This window comes from Tamandua tetradactyla, chromosome 11 (genome assembly GCF_023851605.1).
Source record: "Tamandua tetradactyla isolate mTamTet1 chromosome 11, mTamTet1.pri, whole genome shotgun sequence".
In the NCBI taxonomy this organism is placed as follows: Eukaryota; Metazoa; Chordata; class Mammalia; order Pilosa; family Myrmecophagidae; genus Tamandua; species Tamandua tetradactyla.
In genome coordinates this window covers 81,101,331-81,124,489 of record NC_135337.1, presented here as the reverse complement: position 1 = coordinate 81,124,489, position 23,159 = coordinate 81,101,331, and the positions used below count along the sequence as shown (strand labels likewise).

At 49.8% G+C, this 23,159-nt stretch overlaps 1 protein-coding gene across 1 annotated transcript in view; it reads left to right on the top strand.

Moving 5' to 3' along the window:
• SCAMP4 (secretory carrier membrane protein 4) overlaps positions 1 to 22,259 on the top strand; it is a 39,341-nt gene extending 17,082 nt beyond the window's left edge. Inside the window, exons 3-7 of the mRNA XM_077121275.1 lie at positions 2,823 to 2,951; positions 3,408 to 3,564; positions 5,791 to 5,892; positions 15,520 to 15,637; positions 20,389 to 22,259. Coding sequence (XP_076977390.1) covers positions 2,823 to 2,951; positions 3,408 to 3,564; positions 5,791 to 5,892; positions 15,520 to 15,637; positions 20,389 to 20,568 — 686 coding nt within the window. The 3' untranslated portion in view covers positions 20,569 to 22,259. The remainder of the gene's footprint in view (positions 1 to 2,822; positions 2,952 to 3,407; positions 3,565 to 5,790; positions 5,893 to 15,519; positions 15,638 to 20,388) is intronic.
• Positions 22,260 to 23,159: the final 900 nt, after the last annotated feature.

Genomic DNA, 23,159 nt, shown 5'->3' with positions numbered 1-23,159 from the left:
TAGTTGTGTATTCACCACCATGATCATTTTTTGAATATTTGCATCTCTCCAGCAAAAGAAATAAAGAAGGAAAACTCATGCATACCATACCCCTTACCCCTCTCTCTCATTGACCACTATTAATTCAATCTACTCAATTTATTTTAACCTTTGTTCCCCATATTATTTGTTTGCTTTTTATCCATATTTTTTACTCATCTGTCCATAAAAGGACATCAGATAAAAGGAGCATCAGACACAAGGTTTTCACAATCACATAGTCACACTGTGAAAACTATATCATTACACAATCATCTTCAAGAAACATGGCTACTGAACACCACTACATTTTCAGGCAGTTCCCTCCAGCCTCTCCATTACACCTTCACTAAACAGGTTATATCTATTTAATGCTTAAGAATAACCTCCAAGATGACCTCTTGATTCTGTTTGGAGTCTCTTAGCTGTTAACACTTTATTTTGTCTCATTTCGCTCTTTCCCCTTTTGGTTGAGTAGATTTTCTCAATTCCTTGATGCTGAATCAGCTCATTCTAGGATCTCTGTCCCATGTTACCAGGAAGGTCCACACCCATGGGAGTCATGTCCCATGTAGATGGGGGAGGGCAGTGAGTTTGCTTGTTGTGTTGGCTGGAGAGAGAGGCCACATCTGAGCAACAGAAGAGGTTCTCTTGGGGGTGACTCTTAGGCCTAATTTTAAGTAGGCTTAGCCTATCCCTTTGCAGGATTAAGTTTCATATGAACAAATCCCAAGATTGGAGGCTCGGCCTGTTGCTTTGACTATCCCTACTGCCTGTGAGAGTATCAAGAATTCTCCACTTGGGGAAGTTGAATTTTCCCCCTTTCTCTCCGTTCCCCCTAGGGGACTCTGCAAATACTTCCTATTCACTGTTTAAATTGCTCTGGTATTTATCTGGGTATCACTCTGGACAGACCTACAAAACCTCATGCCCTATGCAAGGTTCCAAGTACTATGGTGTTCGATTAAGCTGTCCACATAAGTTATATTAGGAAATGCACCAGTCAAAATATAAATTTTGTCACAAATAAACATTTTTTGCTTGTCTCACACATACGTTAAAGTTTTAAAATATTATCATGTATTTTCAACACCCTGCATTATTGACATTCCTTTGTTCTTCCTCATGCAGAAACATTTTTAAATTTGTACATTTAGTCACTATCATTATATACTCTAGGCATTCCTAGATTATACCATCCCAGTCTTTGTTGTGTATCTTTCCTTCTGATTTCATTTGTGTCCCCATATGCTGCCTTTTTCTTGATTCCATACTTGCCCCTTTATTGCACACATATATACATTTATTTTGCTATTGTTTTGGGGTTTTGTTAGCATATTTTCAGACCTAAGGTACGATTTGAAGTCTGCTGAATTTAGTTTGCACTGATGGGTGGAGTGGAGTGTGAGGTGGAGTAGGTAGAAGATGGGGGCCCGGGGCTGGGCTGACTGCCGTGGGCCAAGTGTGTCTGCAGTGCATGAGCACCTGACTTCATTGTCTGGCCCGCTTCCTCTAAAAGATGAGGAGACTGAGGCACAGTGGAGAGAACTCTCTAGCGAGTGGGGAGCTGCCTTCTCCTGCCTGCTCCCCGGGACCTCAGGACACGTAGAGGGGGGAGCGAGGGGGGAGTGGGGTGGGTCCTGGACCTACCCAAACCCAGCCAGGGCTGGGAGGCTGACAGGCTGGCAAGGGAGGGTGCCTGCCAGTGTGGGGAGGAGGCTCTAGAAAGTTCCTTTGGAGGCTGTGAGGGTCCTGGAAGACAGCTGGAGACCTGGAGTGGGGGATACTGCCTGGGAGGGGGCTGTGGGTTCAAAGCCTGTGGCTGGGCCGAAGCAGCCTGCTCCTTTGGTGAAGGTGCAGCCATGCCTTCAAACCTCACTCCTGCAAGTACAGAGCGGGGGGCAGCCTGGTGCTCCTTGGGCTTTTTTTTTTTTTTATGTATAGTTTTAAAAGCTTTAAGGGTACACGGGTAGTTCAGTGGTAGAATGCTCACCTTCCAGGCGGGAGACCTGGATTCGATTCCCAGACCATGCACCCCCCCACCCCACCCCCCAAAAAAGGGCGGTGTAGCAGTGGCTCAGTGGTAGAATTCCTGCCTGCCATCCCGGAGACCTGGGTTCAATTCTGGAGCCTGCCTATGCCAAAAAATAAATTTTTTTTTACTAGGGTGACATTTGTACAACATAACATTTCTTATTTTAACTCCTGTCAAGTACACAGTTCAGGGACGTTAATTACATTCCACGTGTCTTTCCACCATCACAACTTTTCCATCCCCCAGACAGAACCTCTGCACCCATTCAGCAATGACGCCCCATTCTCTACCCCACACCTCCCATGGTACCCCCAGATATACTTTTTGTTTCTATGAGTTTGCTTCTTCCTTGTATTTCATGTAAGCTGTGGTATGTGGTAACTCAGGGTCTGGCTTGTCTCCCTCATCATGACGGCGTCTGCTGTTGTGTGGGGCAGGGCTTCATTCCTTTCCAGCTGGATAATATTTCCTGCATGGACGGGACCCATTCCGTGTCTCCATTTCCTGCCGTTGGATGCAGGGACCCACAGTGCTCCACACTGGGGCACGGTGTCCGTCCAAGGCCCTGCTCCTTCTGTGCTCGGCCATAGCAGGGCCAGGGTCAGTCATCCTGTGCTCAGCATCCTGAGGGCCCTACCTGGGCTCCAGCCTGCTTTGCACTTCTCAGGCCCTTGGCTGTGCAAGTGGCACATGCATGGCTCCATGTTAGAATGCGGACAGTTGTGGGGCCATCGTCCGGCAACCACAGCTGCGTCTTCTGTCCCTACAGAGAAGGAGAACAACTTCCCCCCACTGCCCAAGTTCATCCCCTTGAAGCCCTGCTTCTACCAGAACTTCTCTGATGAGATCCCCGTCGAGCACCAGCTCCTGGTGAAGAGGATTTACCGGCTGTGGATGTGTAAGCTGTGGGGTAGCTCCCCCAGGTCCCATAGCATGGGCTGCCCGAGAAGGCAGGGCAGGACCCAGAGAGCCCAGTGAGGCCGCCCCTGGCAGCAGGGCCCAGCGTGGGATCACAGGCTTGGAAAGGCTCCAAACTGGGAGAGCACCAGCCTCAGGCTGCCCTAGCCCAGTGCCCTTGGGTTGTGAGAGCCTAAGGTTTGTGTCCAGTGCTTCCCGCAAACTCTTGTCCTGGGTGCAGTGTGCTGTTGGGGGCTGGGTGGTGGGATCCTGGCTCTGCACTGCCTTGGGTCCTCTGCTGCTCTCACTCACCCAGCTCACCTGGAAAGTGGGATCTCAAGGCAGGGAGTGGTGGGCAGATGCACCTGGGCAGTTCCAGCCTCAGGGGCAGGCCCCCACATACCCCTGCTGCAGTCCTGGCCCAGCTTCCTCCTCACCCCGCTTTCCTGCCCTCCAGTTTACTGCGCCACCCTCGGGGTGAACTTCATTGCATGCCTGGCCTGGTGGATTGGCGGCGGCTCAGGTGCAAACTTCGGCCTGGCCTTCGTTTGGCTGCTGCTCTTCTCACCGTGCAGCTATGTGTGCTGGTTCCGGCCTGTGTACAAGGCCTTCCGGTAAGTGGGGCAGTTGGAGGGGACAGGGCCAGCCCATCCAGAGATTGTGATGCAGCCATGCCTTCCAGGGGTCAGAGCCACTGGTGCCAAGTCTGCCCAAATAGGAGACACCAAGGTGGTCTACCATGCCATGCTGCGGTTTCCTCGCCATCCTCTCCTTTGCACGGGGAGCCCCTACAAGGCCCTGTCACCCTGGCCATCGCTAGTGGCTGTCCTTTTCTCCGGTCCAATTTGAATGACCCTTTACCACAGTGTTCAGCAGGCCACGGTCCACAGGAAACCCCACTGCTGTGTGCTGTTTTGTTTTTTGATCATGGCTTCATTGAGACGTAATTCACAACCTGCCCATTGATAATGTGAAATTCAGTAGTTTTTAGTATAGTCAGATCTATCACCACTGTCGAGTTCTAGGACCTTCTCAGCACAGAGAAGCCACACACACACAGAGAAGCCCCACCTGCTCAGCCCCTGGCAATCATGGATCTTTCTGTCTCTGTGGATTTGCCTGTTCTGGATGTTTCATGTGAGTAAGATCACACAGTGTGCCATTCTGTGCCTGGCTTCTCTCACTGAGCATCCTCCCTTCAAGGTTTGTCCATGTTGTAATCAGATCACAGCTTCATTCCTTTTCAAGACTGCATAGTACTCCATCGTCTGGCTGAACCCCATTTCTTTTCTCATTCATGAGTTGCTGGACCCTTGGTTTGGTTCTACTCTTTGGCTCTCATGAATGCTGCTGCTGTGGCAGTTTCTGAGCACCCTGTGTGGGCATGCGTGCTCATTCCTCTGGGTGGGCACGTAGAGGTGGAGTTGCTGGTCCTATGGAAATTCCACCTGTAATAACTGCCAGGCTGTTTTCCCTCAGCAGCTGCACCATTTGACACTCCTACCAGCAGCATCTGCAGTTTCCACTCCATTTTATGGACACACGGCACGCCCATTCCTTTGTGTCATCTCCAACTGCTTTCGCCACGGCAGCAGAGCTGAGTAGCCGTTTTGGCAACCACCTGGCCTGCAAGTGAAAGCTCTTCTCTCTGGGCCTTCCCAGGAGAAGTCTGCCACCCCCTGCTTCATGTTCTTTCACCCACCCCTCTTCCTGAAGTCCCTCCAACATGTAGAATGCTTTGCTCTGCACAGGAGGTTGGGTTCAGGCATTGGGTTGATGGGGGCAGGGTGGGGGCTCTTGTGACAGACGAGCCTCCACGTGGGCTGGAGGGACACTTCCTGAGCCGACACCAAGGCCCCTGGAGGCCCCTACGTCTGTTACCCTGAACTGACTGTGCTGTTGATGAGGTGTTGCTGCAGAGAGCAGAATGCTGGGCGCTGAGCAGATGCAGAGGGGTTCGTGGACCAGAGGTTTGGTTTAAGGCTCGTTGGGTTCTAGTACAGAAAAGAGCTGGGGTTTGGTGGTGCCAGGCCTGGGCTTCTGGTTTCTTCCCTGTCAAGTTCGTACCTCATTGGAGCTTCTTCTTTGGTCTTGGGATGGAAAGAGCATAAGTTGGGGGCTGCTTGAAGCTCCCCGGCCAGCTACTGGAGGGGCCCAGAGACCCATCTCATCCCTAGCCAGCTTGTACCCGCCCCCCCCACCTCCCCTCCTCTGTTCCCTCTAGGTGGTCCCCTAATCCCAGACTCTTGGTGTGAGCTGGAAAGGGCCACAAGGCTCTCTTTGGGGACCAGATCCAGAAATCCGCTCATATTTGCTGAAGCCCTCAGGGGACAGTTACCTGAGGGCTGGCTGGCCCCAGAGTAGGAATGGGGTGAGGCGCCCGCCGACCTCCTTGCCTGCCCAGGCTGCCCTCCCACCTTCGGGACTGGAAACAGCCCAGGGCGAGCAGCCTCTGCCACTGGGCCCCCATCCTGAGAATGAGACAGAGAGGGGCCCGGCAGGGCAGGTGTCTGGAATTCCATGACACCCTGTCTTCCTGTCTTAGCCTGTGAAAGCCCTCACGAATGTCACCTTGTCCTGCTGGATGTGGCAGAAGGCTTAGGATGCAATAGAACCTCTAAAATTTGTCCCCAGTGAAGAGTCTGTGGGGTTGTGGTGTCTTTTCAAAGGGGCCACTTTCCAGCCCTTTGTCATCAGGACCTGATTGGAGCCCGTGTGCAGCAGTTCGTGAGAGGTGACGTGTCCCTGATCCGATGTGTCCTGGCTGCAGTTTCCCCTGGGGCCTTTGCCTGCAGGTGGTCAGGGCTGCAGTGACAGCAGAGTTCTCTCTCCCTCTTCAGGGCTGACAGCTCCTTTAATTTCATGGCGTTTTTCTTCATCTTTGGCGCACAGTTTGTCTTGACGGTCATCCAAGCAATCGGCTTCTCAGGATGGGGCGCATGGTAAGCCAGGCCCACTAGGGCCTTTTGTCAGTAAATACTTCAAATGTCACCTGCCCTGATCGTAGCGGTCAGGATAGAAGACGTGTTTGTTAGCAGGCAGGCTGCGTGTATAACAAACATCCCTCCAGTGTGTCATGGCTCACAGAGTGGAAGTTTGCTTCTGGGTCTGGTAAAAGGTCCAGGGAGGGTGGTGGGGTGGGGTGGGGTGGGGTGGGAGGGGCTTGTCTCCACACAGTTGCTCAGGGACCAGCAGGCCCCACCCTCCTTAGTGGGTTGCCTTTGCTGGGAGTTGGCAGACAGGAGCTTTCTCCCACATCCGCCTCCTGGAGTTGAGTCACTCAGCCTGGTTGGGGTCCAGCTTGGGGTCTGGCTGCCAGAGAGATGGGAAATGTGGTCCAGCACTGTGCCCTGTGGAAAGGGGTTTGGTGAATGGCTACTGGCCCTGCCGTAACAAGGAAAACTGCCTGTCCCACTTTCCAGAGGGGAACACCCTGAAATGTTAGTGGTGCATGTCTGATTGGTTGTTGTGTGTTTGTTTGTCTGTCTGTTTGTTTAAGACATTAAGAGATATTTAATGCTGAAATTGTTTTGTTTTTTGTTTACTTTATTTTATAGTATAATGTATATACAAAGCAAAGAAAGAAAAGAGCAGTATTTTCAAAGCATTCTTCAACAGGTATAGGTCAGATTCCAGAGTTTGTCGTGGGCTACTGTACATACTTCTCAGATTTTTCCTTCTAGCTGCTCTGGAATAGAGGAGGCTAGAAGGAATAAATATTTTTTATTATCACAATGGACTTTTTTTCTTTTTTTGTGAAAAGTAACATATATACAAAAAAAGCAATAAATTTCAAAGCACAGCATCACAATTAGTTGTAGAACAGATTCCAGAGTTTGGCATGGATTCCAATTCCACAGTTTTAGGTTTTTACTTCTAGCTGCTCTTAGATACTGGAGACTAAAAGAGATACCATATTCATTTGTCAAATGCTATCATCTCTGAATAGCTCCACCATCACGGTCGGTTGTGTTTTGAAGGTAAAATTTGCATAACAGAAAATGAGCCATTTTATAGCAAACAGGTCAGTAGTGCGTTAAGTGTGCTCATTGTGGAGTCTGGGATGAGGCGCATGTTAGTTACTAGTGGGCCGGATGCCGACCGCTCTGGATTTACCTGCATTTGTACATTCATGGAGTTGTGTGGCCATCACGGCCATTTCATCCCAATGCATTTCCATCACCCCAAAGGCAACCCCAAACCCGATAAGCATTTGCTTTTCATGATCCTGTCTCCCAGCTGCTGACAGCCATCGGTCCACTTCAAGCTCGAACTCTAGGCCCCTAGGAGGTGGCGGGTGCTGTCTCCACAGACCCCATCGTTCACACAGATGGCCAAGATGCACACAGTCCTCTTAGCTGCTGGGGGGATCTGGCTTTCGCTGCCCCCGTAGGCCTCTCTGCGGCCTCAGACCCTGCCCCAGTGCCCACCTCCCTCCTGTTTCCACGTGTGCCTGGTGGGGGCCCACCCCTTGACACCTCATCTACTCTTGATGTGTACCCAGGGAACTGTTGGGGTTCTCTCCCTCAGTGGGGGCCAAGCAGGAGAGCAAAGGGGGCTGGCAGGCTTCTGGGCCTGGCCGCTGAGCCTCGAGTGGGTACAGCTACGCGCAGGTGCCCAGGGCTGTGGCAGGGTATCTCCTCATCTGTAAAACTGAAGGAAGCGCACGGTGGGCCACTTCCAGGCCTCCCAGTGTGCAACCTTCTTCCTGCAGCGCAGATTCAGGGTGAGGCCAGGCAGACCAGGGCCCAGCACAGGAAGGGGTGCTCATGGTCTAGGGAGGTAATCCCTCCTGGAATGGAGCCTTGGGATCCTGAGAGAGGAGACATGGCCCTACTCCTCAATCACCTCTGGTCTCAGTGCAGTGGACCAACGAACCTTGGCTTCCTGGGCGGGCAGATGGGCACCCGCCCCGGACTCTCCTCCCCACCCTCTTGCTGCACCTGCCCTCGGTCTCCTCCCCATTTAACTAGAGCTGCCCCAAGGGTCTCCTCCCACCTCCTTGCTGCGCCCACTCCAGGGTCTCCCTTCAGACCTTCTGGCCACACCTACCCTGCAATCTCCCCCTACTTTCCTAGCTGCACCCACCCCTGGGTCTCCTCCCATCCTTCTGGTTGCGCCTGCCCCAGGGTCTCCCCCTCCCCCTCCTGGCTGCATGGTCCAGCAGTTCCGCAGCCAGCCACCAGGGGGCAGGTCAGCCCCAGGCTGCAGGTGCCTGCGCCCTCCAGGTGGGGAGAAAAAACAACTTAACCTTAGGGTTGGGTTTTCAAAAGCACTTTAGAACATCTCAGGCTTATGCAGGAGGAGTGAAGTAAAAACCAGCGCCCCTGTCCCCACTGCCCACTCCAACCGCTGCAGTTCCTGGCCGGCCTGGCCCACCCTGTATCCAGGCAAAGCCCGGGCATCCCTGCGGCTCCTCAGGACGCGTCTCTGTGCAGGCCCCTGGAGAAGGACCCTAAGGTAGCAGCATCACCGTCACGCAGCTGTGATGCCCAAGCAGCCGCTGCTCCTTAGTGTCATCAGATACACCATCCCGCTCCACTTTTCTTATGTTTCTTTCCTTTTTAAAAGTTGTAAAAAGAGTTTTTGACGTCAGTAACTTCCAATTTACAGACAAGTGGCGGAAGTCTTATGAGAGCGCCTTGTCAGGGTCTCGCAGCTGCGCTTTGCAGAACTGCTCGTGCCTCTGCAGGTGTGTGCAGAGCAGGGCCCAGAGAAGGCCTCCTGCTGCCACGAGACCCTGTATCTCAGGGTCTCCTTGTTCTGGGGCCTCCTGTCCCCTTTTCTCCCCCTTGTGGTTTATTTTGTTTATTTATTTTTAAAATTTATTTATTAAACAGAACAACATACGAACACAAACATTCTTACCACATGATCATTCTGTTCTTGATACATAATCAGTAACTCACAGTATCATCACATAGTTGTATATTCATCATCATGATCATTTCTTAGAACATTTGCATCAATTCAGAAAAAGAAATAAAAACAAAACAAAAAAATTCATACATACCATACCCCTTACCCCTCCCCCTCATTGATTGCTAGTATTTCCATCTACCGAATATATTTTACTTTGTTTCCCCTATTTTTTTCTATACCCCTGACCCCTCCCTTTCATTGATCACTAGCATTTCAATCTACTAAATTTATTTTAACATTTGTTGCCCCTATTATTTATTCATTTTTAATCCATATGTTTTACTGTTTATTCATTTTTAATCCATATGTTTTACTCGTCTGTCAATAAGGTAAATAAAAGGAGCATCAGACACAAGGTTTTCACAATCCTTGTGGTTTATTTATTGAAGATATATGCTTGCTTGTCCTATAGCTTCTCACAGTAAAATTTCAAAACAAATGACAGCTTTCCAACTCCACAAGTAAAATAATTACCTTCCTCCCTAAGTGGGATTTCAAGTCCAGGAATGAGTCTGGCCCTGGCACTGTTGAGATTGACAACACCTTCCTGACCAAAAGGGGGAAAAGAAATGTAACAAAATAAGGTATCAGTGGCTGAGAGAGTTCAGATAGAGTTGGGAGGCCACTCTGGAAGCTACTCTTGGGCAAATTTTAGCTAGATATTGCTAATTACTATAGTTTGCCAAACCCCAACCAAAACCATTCCTGCCAACCCTAAAGAACACCTAGGGCTCTACCTGAGACCCTGCAAAGGTTTCATGCCCTAAGATTGCTTTCCAGAAACCCAGAGGGGCCAGCCTCTCCAGAACACTGACTAGTTCCATCCGCCTATCCCACATTGACACCTCTTTTCAACATGAAAAATTAGGATGGGCATAGCTTAAATACCCCTGAAGATTGAGAGAAAGATCAAAGGAGAAAGAGGAGCTATCACAGAGAAGATAGGTTTGAACAAATGAGTATGACTGCCGACTCGTTTTATTGATATTTCTTTTAGTCTCCATTGTCTTGGAACAGCTAGAAGCAAAAACCTAAACTTGTGGAACTGTAACCCGTACCAGACTCTGAATTCTGTTCTGTAACTAATTGTTGCAGTGTGCTCTTTTGTATATATATTTCATAATAAAACATTTTTTTTTTAAATAACAAGCTTTATTCAGATACAATTCACATAACACAAATTTACAAGTGTGTAGTCGGTGGTTTTTAGTATATTCAGATTTGTGCAGCTATCACCAAATCTAATGTTGGAACATTCTCCTCACCCCAAAAGAAACCCCACAGCTGGTAGCAGTCCTCCCCGCCCCTCCCCTGGCCCCCACAAATGTCCTTCCTGCCTCTGTGGATTTACCAGAACAGGACATTTCAGTTAAATGAAAACGTGATGTGGGACCCTTTGTGTCTGGCTTCTTCCCCTCGGCACGATGTCCTCGGAGTCCCACATGCTGCAGCATGGCTCAGAGCTTGTTCCTCCTCAGGCCGAGTCCTCTCCTGCTGTTGGGATGGGCCACGCTGTGTGGACTCACTCATCTGCTGGGGACGCTTGGGTGACGTCCACCATCGCTTTTCTGAGCAGGTTGCCCTCTGTGACATTCGTCTGCAGGCCCGTGTGAGGACGGCGTTTTCGGTTCCCTTGGTTGGAGTCCTAGGAGTGGAATCTGTCAGGTCTTCTGGCGAGTCCTTGTTTCACCTGAGCAGCCACCGTAGTCCTCTGTAGTTGGATTTTGCTGGTTGCACCCCCGTGACACCCTTTAACATGTTCTGCTGCCCCCCCCCACACACACACTCATGGCTGTGGGCTTGGGGCCAGCAGTTGCTGTCCCCTCCCGGACTGTTCCCCCTCTCTTCCATCCCCGCTGTGTCCCCTGCTCAGGCCCTGCCCTCCTGTCCATCTGAGAATTCCTCCCCTATCTAGTGTCCATTACCAGCTGGTCCTTCAGCCAAAGGTTGATGATGATGAACCAGGGGTCTGAGCACGGCCATAAAGGATATGGTCACGTGACTGGCCCCCGGCTCACTCCGGGTTTGTCTGGATGCTGCTGTGTGGTACGAGTCCCTGCGCCCACATCCCAGCCTGTGGGTGCCTTACCCCTCTGTGGGCAGAGGCCCCTGCCCACCCGGCCCCCTGTCCCGGGGGAGGACTGGATTGTGGAGCCCAGTTGGGTCAGGTTCTTAGTCTTGGTCCAGGTTCTGGGCCCATGAACCTGTTATCGGTAGGATGTCTTCAAGGTGTTCCTTTAGTTACGGTGTGTCCCTGCTAAGTAAAGGTGATCTTTAGTCTGGGTTTCTGGGGTTCATTGAAAGGCAGAGAGAGGAGCCATCGAGAGAGCTTTCAGAACCTGGAAGAGAGAGGACACCACCATATGCATTGTCATGTGATGGAGGAGCCCAAGAAGCCTCAGGAGGGCCAGCTGCCCTGGGAGAAGGCATGCTCTCCAGCCTCTGAAAGCACAGCCAGTGACTTCTGTTGCTAAGCTAGCCTTTCATGTGGTGTTTGTTTTAGCATCCCAGGAACTAAGACTCCCTCTTAACGTTGTGCTTCCCTCCTGTGAGCATCGGTTTGGTTCCCAGAGGTCATCTTCATAGAAATCCTGTGCTCCGGCACCACAGGCACCCCTGGAATGCCGCAGTTGTGAAGGTGTGTGCTGGCGGCATGCACGTGGGACACTGAGGGCCTTGCCCTGGAATTAGAGTTGCTGAGCCTCCCATGTCCTAAGAGAAAGGCAAATGGAAGTGACAGTGGGGTTCTGTTTTCTCTTGTCGGCTAGGAGGATCCCAAACTTTGGGGATGCAGAGAGCCCTCTGCAGGGCAGGGAGGTGGACTGTTCCCTGGGTGCTGGAGAAAGGCGTGTCGGGATAGCCCCGACCTCTGCCCCGTTGCATCTGTTTCCCACCTGCGGAATGGGCATCGAAAAGGTCACGATGAAGGTCGTGAGCCCCAGCAGCATTTCCCATTGCGTTAGACAGGAAAGAACCCAGGGAGTGCCCATAGCGTGTCTGGGTGCAGGCAGAGTGGCGCGCAGGTTGCGTGGGGTCTGGATGGGATCCAGGAATGGGAAGAGGTATCCATCCCAGCCTGTGTCAGCTGCGTGGTTCTGTTGCATGTGTGGCCACAGAAGGTGGAAGCGTGAGGGCACTGTGAGAGGCTTCAGGGACTCGACCCTACTCTCCTTTCACATTTTTTATGTCTAGTATGATTCCAAATCAAAAGCTTGCTTAATGTGTTACTAAGAAGGAAAATCCCACACACTTGCACATATTTTTTTTTATTGTGAAATATACAAAACAACAAATTTCAAAGTACATTGTGATAGGTAGAACAGATTTCAGAGTTTGGTATGGGTTACAATTCCACAAGTTTAGATTTTTTCTTGTAGCTGGTTTAAAACACTGGAGGCAAAGCAGTCATACTCATTTGTTAAATCCTATCTTCTCTAACTCCTCCTCCTCCTTTGATCCTTCTCCCAATCTTTAGGAGTATATGGGCTCTGCCTAGTCCAACTTTTTCATGTAGAAAAGGGGTGTCAATAATATGGGATAGGGGAATAGAAACTGATTGATGTTCTTGGAGAGGCTGGCCTCTCTGGGTTTCAGGATTTATCTGTCCCAGGAACTGTCTGGAGGTTGTAGGTTTCTGGAAAGTGATCTTAGTGCGTGAAACTTTTGTAGAATCTCAGATTGAGCCCTAAGTGTTCTTGAGGGTCAACAGGAATGGTTTTGGTTGGGGCTTGGCAAACCATGTCAATTAGCAATATCTACCTAAAGCTTGCATGAGAATAGCCTCTCTACTGTATGTGAACTCGCTCAGCCACTGATACCTTATTTGTTATAATTCTTTTCCCCTTTTTGGTCAGGAAGGCATTGTCGATCCCATAGTGCCAGAGCCAGGCTTATCCCTGGGAGTCATGTCCCATGTGGCCAGGGAGACTCAACCCTGGATGTCATATCTCATGTAGTAGGGGGGTAATTATTTTATTTGCAGAGTTGGGCTTAAAGAGAGAGAGAGGCCATAACTGAACAACAAGAGAGGTCCTCTGAATGTAACTTTAAGGCATGACCGTAGGTAGGCTAAGCTTCTCCACTACAGAAATAAGCTTCACAAGAGCAAACCTGAAGTTCAAGGGCTTGACCTATTGACTTGAGAGCCCCTAATGTTTGAGACAGTACCAGGGGTTTCCCCTGTAGTAAGCTTAATAGTTCCGTATTTCTCTCCCGTCCCTCAAGGGACTTTGCCAATAATTTTGTTTTGTTTTGTTTTTTGTTTTAACAGAGTGAGAACAAAATTATTTTGCATGAAGATGCATCTGATAAGAAAATTATTAAAAGTCTTTTAAAACTATAAAATCTTAGCTAACTTTAACCACGAAAATAATAAAATTCTCTTCCAGTAAGACTTCTACAATGAGAAACAGGCATATATAGGACAGAATGGATGGATATAGAAAATTGCCAATAGTTTTCTGGGATGTGGAACATATTTATAATACAGAGTTATAAGTTCCCATCTTGGGCTCCATGTGTTTGGGTTGTTTAAATGAGCTATCCAGTTTTGCACGTATTTTTATAAAGCTTCCAGTATCACAACTGAGTGACACTGGTTGCTGCAGGCCGGGAAGCGCTATTGGCAGAGAGAGACATTCATGGTATGTTCTTTCAAGTTTTCTGAATTTTATATCAGATAGTTTTGGGTTAAAAAAAATTTTTTTTTAATTAGGCAAGTTGTAGATTTACAGAAAACTTATGTAAGAAATACCGTGTTCCCAGATACCACCCCATTGTTAAAACTTTGCATTAGGGAGGTACTTTTGTTGTGATTGATGAAATAATATTGTCATTCTTATCAAACTATATATTGCATATATATTATCAAACCATAGGCCATAGTTTACGTTAGGGTATATTTTCTTTCCAAATACCATGGTATTATTACTTGTTCTAGTTTGCAAGCTGCTGGAATGTGATATACCAGAAATGGAATGGCTTTAACAAAGGGGGAATTTATTAAGTTTCAAGTTTTCATGTTCTAAGGCCATAAAAATGTCCTGATTAAAGCAAGGCTAAAGAAATGTCAAATCTTAGGCATCCAGGAAAAGATACCTTGGTTCTAGAAGGCAAATGATGTTCAGGGTTTCTCTCTCAACTGGAAAGATACTTGGTGAACATGGTGACATCTGCTAGCTTTCTCTTCAGGCTTCTTGTTTCATGAAGCTTCCCCAGGGGTGTTTTCCTTCTTCATCTCCAAAGGTTTCTGGCTGTGTGGACCATAAAACTTTCTCCAAAATGGTTTCCTCTTAAAGGGCTCCAGTAAGCAACCCCACCTTGAATGGGTGGTGTTCTAGTTTGCTAGCTGCCAGAATGCAATATATCAGAAACAAAATGGCTTTTAAAAAGGGGAATTTAATAAGTTGCTAGTTTACAGTTCTAAGGTCGAAAAAATGTCCCAATTAAAGCAAGTCTATAGACATGTCCAATATAAGGCATCCAGGGAAGATACCTTGGTTCAAGAAGGCTGATGACGTTCAATGTCTCTTTCTCTCAGCTGTGGAAGGGCACATAGTGAACATGGCGCGTCTGCTGGCTTTCACGTGACTCTACCAAAAGGAACTCTCTCCAAAATGTTTCCTCTTTTAAAGGATTCCAGTAAGCAACTCCTCCTTCAATGGGTGGAGACACACCTCCATGGAAATCATCTAATCAAAAGTTACCACCCACAATTGGGTGGGTCACATCTCCATGGTAACAATCAAAATGCTCCCACCCAGCAATATTGAATGAGGATTAAAGGACATGGCTTTTCTGGGGACCACCACAGATTCAGACCAGCACAGGTAGAGACACATCTCCATGGAAACCATCTAATCAAAGTTACCACCCACAATTGGGTGGGTCACATCCCCATGGGAGCAGTCAAAACGATAGCACCCAGCAATATTGAATGAGGATTAAAGGACATGGCTTTGCTGGGGTGCACAACAGATTCTAACTGGCATACTTGTTTAGAAAAAATGTTCAGTATAATGTGTTTCCTGCCTCCACCCTCCTGGAATCAAGCATGTATGGGGAGCAGGAAGGATGTGCTGCAGTATCTGGGCTAACTCTTAACAGATTTCATGGGATCTTGTTGTACCTACTCAGGTGCAGCTTATATTTTTTCCTCTTATTCTCTTTAATGTTTGTAAGAATAATTCATATTTGTGTTGTTCCCAATCAATGAACAAGGTTGGTTTTAATTTTTCTCTGTTACTAACAATTGTCATAGGATATATTCTTAGTAGTAGAATTGTTGGGATAAAAGATATGAGCATGAAATTGATTTTTTAATAGATGATGCCCCATTGCCCTCCAAAAGGAGGTACACTCCCTCCAACAGTGTAGTACTCATTTCCCTGTCCCCTCACTGATCTGAAGTTTGCTGGGTTGATGGTAGAAAGATAATACCTTGTTCTAATTTGTATGTCTCCATTGGTGTGTCTGAGAATCAGTTCACTGTGTTTGCTTATCACCTGGTGATCCAGTGTAAATTGCCCATTTCTCTGCTGGGTTTTTTTGTTTTGCTTTTTTGTTGACTTGTTGGAGCTCTTTACATATGAAGGACACTAGGCCTTTGACACATGTGCTGACAGCCCTGTTCTCCTTACCCCTTGCAGCGGCTGGCTGGCAGCGATTGGATTCTTCCAGACCAATGTCGGGGCTGCCATTGTCATGCTGCTTCCAGCCATCATGTTCTCCATGTCGGCTGCCATGATGGCCATTGCAATCATGAGGGTGAGTCCTCCATGTCCAAGACAGTCTAGGTTGCTGCTATTGTCCTTCCCAAGGTTATTACTCCCTCAGGGGCCACCCAGTCTGGATACCTCTCCTCGACTGTCCAAGGGGATGCACTTGGGGAGATGGTGAACCATGTGGGAGGCCTCCCATCGTGTCCAAAAGCTGGGTCTGTGCTGTCCAATACAGCCACCACCAGCCACTACTTAGTTTAGATTTCAATTAAGTAAAATTAAGAATTCACTTCCCCCATTGCACTAGCCTTATTTTGTTTTAATTTTTTATTATCAAACCAAAACAACATACAAACATACATGCATATTCTTAACATATAAATGTTCCATGCATGGTGTACATCAGTGGTTCACAATATCATCACATAATAATATATTCATCACTGTAATCATTTTTTAGAACGTTTGCATCACTCCAGAAAAAGAAAAAAGAAAAAAGAAAAAACTTACATGTACCATACTCCTTACCCTTCCTTTTTATTGATCACTAGTACTTCCATCTACTATATATATATATATATATATATATATTCTTTTTAATTTATTTTGTATTATCAAACCAAAACAACATACAACCATGAATATTCTTAACATACAAACATTCCGTGTATGGTGTACAGTTGATGGCTCACAGTATCATCACATAGTAATATATTCATCACCATGATAATTGCATCACTCCAGAAAAAGAAATAAAAAGAAAAAATTCATATATACCCCTCCCTCTCCTTGACCACTAGTATTTCAATCTACTCAATAGATTTTAACCTTTGTTCCCCCTATTTTTTTTCTGTACCCCTTACCACTCCCTTTCATTGTTCACTAGTATTTTGATGTACTCAATTTATTTTAACGTTTGTTCCCCCTGCTATTTATTTTAATCCATATTTTTTACTCATATGACAATATTGTAGATCAAAGGAACATCAGACACAAGGTTTTCACAATCACATAGTCACATTGCGAAAGCTATATCATTATACAACCATCTTCAAGAAACATGGCTACTGGAACACAGCTGTCCAGGTTCAGGCACTTCCCTCTAGCCTCTCTAATACACCTTAACCTAAAAAGGAGATATCGATAAAATGTGTAAGAATAACCTCCAGGATAACCTCTTCACTTGTTTGAAATCTCTCAGCCACTGACAGTTTATTTTGTCTCATTTCTCTCTTCCCCCTTTTGGTCAAGAAGGTTTTCTCAATTCATTGATGCTGAGTCCCAGCTCATTCTAGGATTTCTGTCCCACGTTGCCAGGGAGGTTTACACCCCTGGGAGTCATGTTCCATGTAGAGAGGGGAAGGGCAGGGAGTTTGCTTGCCATGTTGGTTGAGAGAGAGATGCCACATCTGAGCAACAAAAGAGTTTCTCTGGGGGTGACTCTTAGACTAGCATCCTTTCTGGGGCTCAGTGGCTGTGTGTGGCTGGAGGCTTCACTAAATGGGCAGCGCGGTTGTGGAACATTTCCATATCGTGGAAAGTTCTGTGGACAGTGCTGCTCTGGTCAGTTGATTTTCACTTTTCACAGTGGTTGCAGAGTGTCTCCCCCAACTCCAGATTAACGAAGGTTAGACCACTGCCCCCAAGGGAAATACAGGGCTGTGTTCCTGTCAGCCTCCCATCACACGTTTTCATCAACTGAGTGACATGAAATAACCTTGTCTGATGTGTGTCTCTGTGTAAAAACTCATTACTTGGTACACACTGTTGACCAATGAGCATTGAACTCAGCACCCACCCAGACACCTGCCGGAACAGAGCTCATCTGTTGCCCGGGCCTTCTCCCTGAGGTCCACCCAGCCGTCCTGGGCATAGGACAGACAGCACTTCAGTTCCATGCCTGGGGCCATTGTAAACAGTCACCCACAGAAATGCAGAAAAACCAGAACTGCAAGGCCCATGAGAAAGGCCCTTGTTGATAGCCTACAGGTGAAGAAGGCAGCAGGGAACATGTGCCCAAAGCCACATGGATTTCCTGCCACTCTCTGAACAGCCACAACATCTGACAAGAGTCAATTTGGGATAAGAAAACAAAGTTAAGTGAGTCAGGAGATTTGCAAGTACAGAATCCACAAATAACAAAGATCAACTGTATTTGGAGCTTTCCTAGCCGAGATAGTGGAAGCGTTTCTGTGCGATCGGGTTATCCAGGAACCACAGCAAGTCCAGAGGATGATGGCGAGGTGCCACGTTCATCTGCATCCTTCCAGAAATGGCTGTCTTGGTCTCTGCTGGCTGTCTCAGCTCTGTGCCGGCTGTCAGTGGCTCTGTTGGTTCTCACACTCTGCCAGCTGTCTCGGGCCCTGCCGGCTGTCTTGGGCCCTGCTGGCTGTCTCAGGCCCTGCTGGCTGTCTCATGCTCTGCCGGCTGTCTCATGCTCTGTTGGCTCCCTTGGACTGTACTGGCTGTCTCACGGTCTGCCAGCTGTCTCAATGCTCCGCTGACTGTCTCTCACACTCTGTGCCGGCTGTCAGTGGCTCTGTTGGCTCTTGTACCCTGCTGGCTGTCTCGGCCCTGCTGGTTGTCTCAGCCCTGCCAGCTGTCTTGGGCATTGCTGACTGTCTCATGCTCTGTCAGCTCTCTCAGGCTGTACTGGCTGTCTCACACTCTGCCAGCTGTCTCAGGGCTCTGTTAGCTTTCTCGTGCTCACCAGTTCCTCAGGCCCTGCCAGCTCTCTCGGTGCTCTGCCAGCTGTTTTGGGCCCTGCTGGCTGTCTCATGCTGTGCCGTCTGTCGTACACTCCACCAGCTATCTCAGACTGTGCGGATTCTCTCACTGTCTGGCTGTCTCGGGGCTTTGCCAGTTGTCTTGTGCTCTGCCTGCTGTCTCATGCTTTGCCAGCTATCTCTGGCCTGTCCACTCTCTCAGGCCTTACTGGCTGTTTCGGGTCCTACTGGTTGTCTCGGGTCCTGCCGGCTTTCTTGGGTCCTTCTGGCTGTCTCGGGTCCTGCTGGCTGTCTCAGGTCCTGCTGGCTGTCTCAGGTCCTGCTGGCTGTCTCGGGTCCTGCTGGCTGTCTCGGGTCCTGCTGGCTATCTCATGCTTTGCTGGCTGTCTCGGCCTCTGCCGGCTGCCCACACAACGGGAGCTTTGTAGGGAAGCCATTGGCCGGAACAAGCTCGGGCAGATTTTCAGGATGCTTGACAACTTCCATGGAGGCTGAAGATGGGAAAGTCTACTGTGTTTTCACAACCTTCCTCCACAAGAACCAGAGAAAGGTCTGGCCTCTTTCACCTCCATTCAAGGCTGGGATGGTGCCTCTCAGCTTTAGGGGCTGGGATGGGCCCTGGGGGCCTCCCGTGTTTGTCCGCCCTGCTGTGGGCCCCTCGTGTGCATCTCTCCTCAAGTAAGGGGTTATGTGGTTGCCAGCAATAAAGAACAGTTGGGCTTTAGGTCCTTTCCAGCCATCTTGTCATAGATCCTAATTTTTAAAACGTGTCTGTCACCCGGCTGACAGCATTTAATAAGTACCCTTGGCTGTCTGGGAAAACAAAGTAAATGCTAACTTCTGTCCCCCACCTTGTATGGTATGCCTCAGATCACCCAGCTATGTGGATGATCTAAAGGGAGAGAAGGGAGAGGTTAAGAGAAGTCATGAAAACACTTGATACCTGATGAATCCGGGCAAGCTTCCAGAACAACCTCTGTGAAGAAAGAGGTTGAATAGATTTGACGGCACGTGCAATCAAGAACTTCTGTTCAACAAGAAACAGCCTACAGTGAAAAAGCAAAGGTCAAACTGAAAATATGAGGCATGAAGAAAAGGATGAAAAGCCTCAAAATAGAGTGAATTCTCCCCCAACAAAAAACAGAGACCCCCGCCCCCCCCACCGCCATCCATGAAAAGAGACATTTAGTAGAGAACCACATGGGAGAGGAGAGACACATTCCAGGGGCAGTCACAAATGCTCAGCTCCACTGCTCATCAAGAACATCAGGTTTAAACAAAATATCATTTTTTTGGTCCATTGAATTTGCCACAATTTCTAGAAATGAGATGGCCAGTGTTCCCAGAGGGGAGGATGGAGGTCGGGTGGGCTCTGTGTGCCAAAGAAATAGTTCGGGACATGCCCTCAGAGGGCTGTTGGTGACACACGGCTCCCGGGCTCTGTCTCCAGCGTAGGCAGGCCAGGGCCTTGTCCTCCTAACAGCGGTTTCTCCAAGCCTGCACCCAGCCAGCCACCCTCTTTGGTGATTTATGACATCCAGCTATGGAGTGCATGGGCCTGGGGAAGGCTGGCCATGGGGGCAGCGGGCCAAGCACAGGGCTGCCCAGGCCACGGGGACCGGGCCAGGGGAGGAAAGACAGGCCCCAAGCAAGACGTGTGTGCAGGTGGGGTGGTCCCCCCAAAAAGGGGGGGAGGATAAATTTCATTTGTAGAATAGTTTTAGGGTTAAAGAAAAGTTTCACAGGAAGTGGAGTTCCCATATACTCTCCCTGCCCACCCCCATGCCCCCCAGCCATCCCCTTTTCACAAAAGGAAAAATCATGGCTGAATGTGTGGACACCTTAAATGCTGTAAAAACATGCTCCAAATGGTGGTGTGGCTCAGTGCGGGGAACTCCTGGCTTCACAGTCTTGGCTTGTCTGCATTTTCTAAAGTTTCTGCGACAACTATTTATTGCTTTTGTAATTGGTTTAAGAAAAGTGAGCATTTCCTTAAAAGAGCCGGTCGCTCTTTCACACGTGCACAGACTTCTCTCCCCTCTGCTTTCCCACCCCCTCTCTCTGGCTGCAGGTCCACAGGATCTACCGGGGAACTGGTGGAAGCTTCCAGAAGGCGCAGACAGAGTGGAGCACGGGCACATGGCGGAACCCGCCGTCGCGGGAAGCCCAGTACAACAACTTCTCGGGGAATAGCCTGCCAGAGTACCCCACTGTGCCCAGCTACCCGGCCAGTGGTGGCCAGTGGCCTTAGGGGCCCTGCTCCCTTCTGCTGCCCTAGGTCTGGTGAGGCCTTCGGCGCCTGTCCCCCAGGCCCTCCGGACGGCAGCTCCGCTCTTTCTCCAGCTGGGATGGCAGAAGGACTTGGTGGCTGTCGAGGAAGAGGGTCCTTCCGGCCAGGGCCCATGGCTACAGGAAGTTGGCAGGACCCCGTGCCATGTTCCCTTCACTTTTAAGCACTGCCTAGAAACCCTCCAGCCTTTGCTTCCCGGGCAGAAGAACTCCTTGCCTGCTCCCACATGCTGCCTTCGTGTCTATTGCTGGCAGCCATGCCCTCTCTCTGCGGGCCCATGCATTGTGACCAGCAGGACCTCTGCCGGGAGAAGGCAGCAGCTGCCGGCCCCCTCCCCTCCTGGTACTGGTCCTGGTACCCCATCCAGTCTTGTGCCCATTGCCACCCTGCCGCCCGGCCCACCGTATGTCGGCGCCCTCCTGAGTCCCTGGCTGTCTGCCCAGAGGGACAGCTATGGACAAGCCCTTGGGAACACAAGAGGCTGGCAGAGCCTGTCCCTCCTCCCAAAGCCTCCAGGCCCCAGGCCTGGACTCCAGCCCCCTGCCAATCTCATGATGTTCTATCTCCCCTTTGGAAAACAGGAATTTTAGAACTTAAGGGCCGGGGTTTGACTGGGGATGAGGCCTCCTCCCTCCCCATTCCAGGAACTTGGGGCAGAATTTCCTTCCAGATCCTGAGAACAAGGGCTGAATCCCTTTGGTGGAGGAGAGGACAGTGGCTCAGGCCAGGAGGGTACGGGGACCCCTGTGCCAATGAGGGCACCAGACGCAGCAACGACCCCCGGGAGGACCTGGCCAGAATGCAGAGCCCTGCTGGGCCGTGGGGCTCCATCTGGGCGCTTTTCTTAAATCTTCTAATTTAAATAACCTTTTCCACCGGCTCGAAAGCAGAGCCTGAGGGGTGTCCCCAGAGCCAGGAGCCCTGCGTGGGGGAAAGCCTCTTAAAAGGAAACAAACTGCTTAAAAGGAGACGCAGCAAATCTCTGTGCCTTATCAAGGACTTGCAGCCGGCCGCCAGGCCTCAGGTGAAAGACACACTTTTTTCTCCTTCCTCTCAACTCCTCTGACTCCCTTCGAGTCGTCTCTGCATGTATCGAGGGACCGAAGCACATGTAGGGACTCTGTCCCCTTCCCCCCCCCATTAGCTGAGGTGGGCCAAGGAGAAACCTTTTCTTAGGGACTAGCCTTTTTGTGACACTTGCTGGCCAGGCTTCCCAGAGTCTAAGTGACATTGGCGTGCCCCACACTGCCGCCCCGGGCCCTCCTCAGCCTGCCCCTGGGTAGGACTAGCAGGCACCCTTCCCAGCACACTCCTGCCAGGTACCGCCAGTGCCCCTCAGAGTCCAGAGGTGGCCTCAGTCCCCGGAGAAAGGCCTCAGGCCTGTGTTCTGCTGGGTAGAGGCCACAGAGGCCAGGCAACCTGCTCGGCTGGCAGCAAGCCAAGTTCAGCACCTTGGGGCTCCCAGTGATGTCCCCAAGCCCGTGTACTGCCTGGCAAGGCCCACGTGCCTGCAGCAGGCAGCCAAGCTCTCCTTCCTTTGGAGGCCAGTGGCGGAGGATGGCAGGCCTCCCCAGCTCCCTGCACCTCCTGGCGCTCGGCCGGGTTTTGTTCTGTGAAGACGTCCTGGAAATAAACCCCGTTTCTGCATCAGACCAAGCGAGTTTGCTGAGCTTATGGGACCTGTGAGTGTGTGTGTGTGTTCAAGTACATGTCTGTGTAAGTGCACACGTGCGTGTCTGCATGTGTGTGTGAGCCGTGTCTGCACACGGTTGCTTCCTGGGACTGTGCTCTCTGAGGGCCTGCACCCTCAGCTTCTTGGTGGAAAAAACCAGAATTGCGCCTGCCACCGGGCCTTGCCATCGAGGTGGCTCAGTGATGCCCTCCACCCGGTGCCCCAAGGAGGTTACTCCGTGTAATCCTGGCCCTGCACAAGTCTGGACTGCCAAAATGTGAGGGAGAGACAGTGTGGAGTGTCCATAGGCCATGGGGGCTTCCTGACTGCAGTTCTCAGTGTTCGTTGTGGCTGCATTTACGAAGAAATGCCTCTCCTTTTAGCTCTTTCCATGCATTGTCACACCCGCTATGAGCCAGCCCCATCCGCCCACCCCCTGAGCTCTCCTGCCCCTGGTCCCGCTGCCCTAGGCCACCTTCTGCCTCTGCCCATGGCCGTCTGGTTGTTTCCCTCCATAAGACCCTGCAACCCCTGTCCCCATCCCCATCCCTGTGCCCAGTGCGGTTCACGGCAGGCGAGGGTGTCGAGGCCATCCACACCACACACACTCCGTCCCTTTCGCAGCTGAGCGGGGTGCTGGGTAGCCTTTTCCACCTCCTCTGCCCGTGGGCCCCTGGGCACCACCACGTCCTGCCGCCGAAAGCACCCTGAATGCTCAGGGCAGCCTCCCTCATTTTTCTTTTCTTGTTTTCATTTTAAGGTTTTGGCATCTTATTTTTAATCCTTTTCTATATATGTATATCAGCTCCTTTTCTTCATGTTCATAAATTTTTATTTGGAAAAAGGAACTTGTGAAACATGGAAAACCAGCACCACTTGC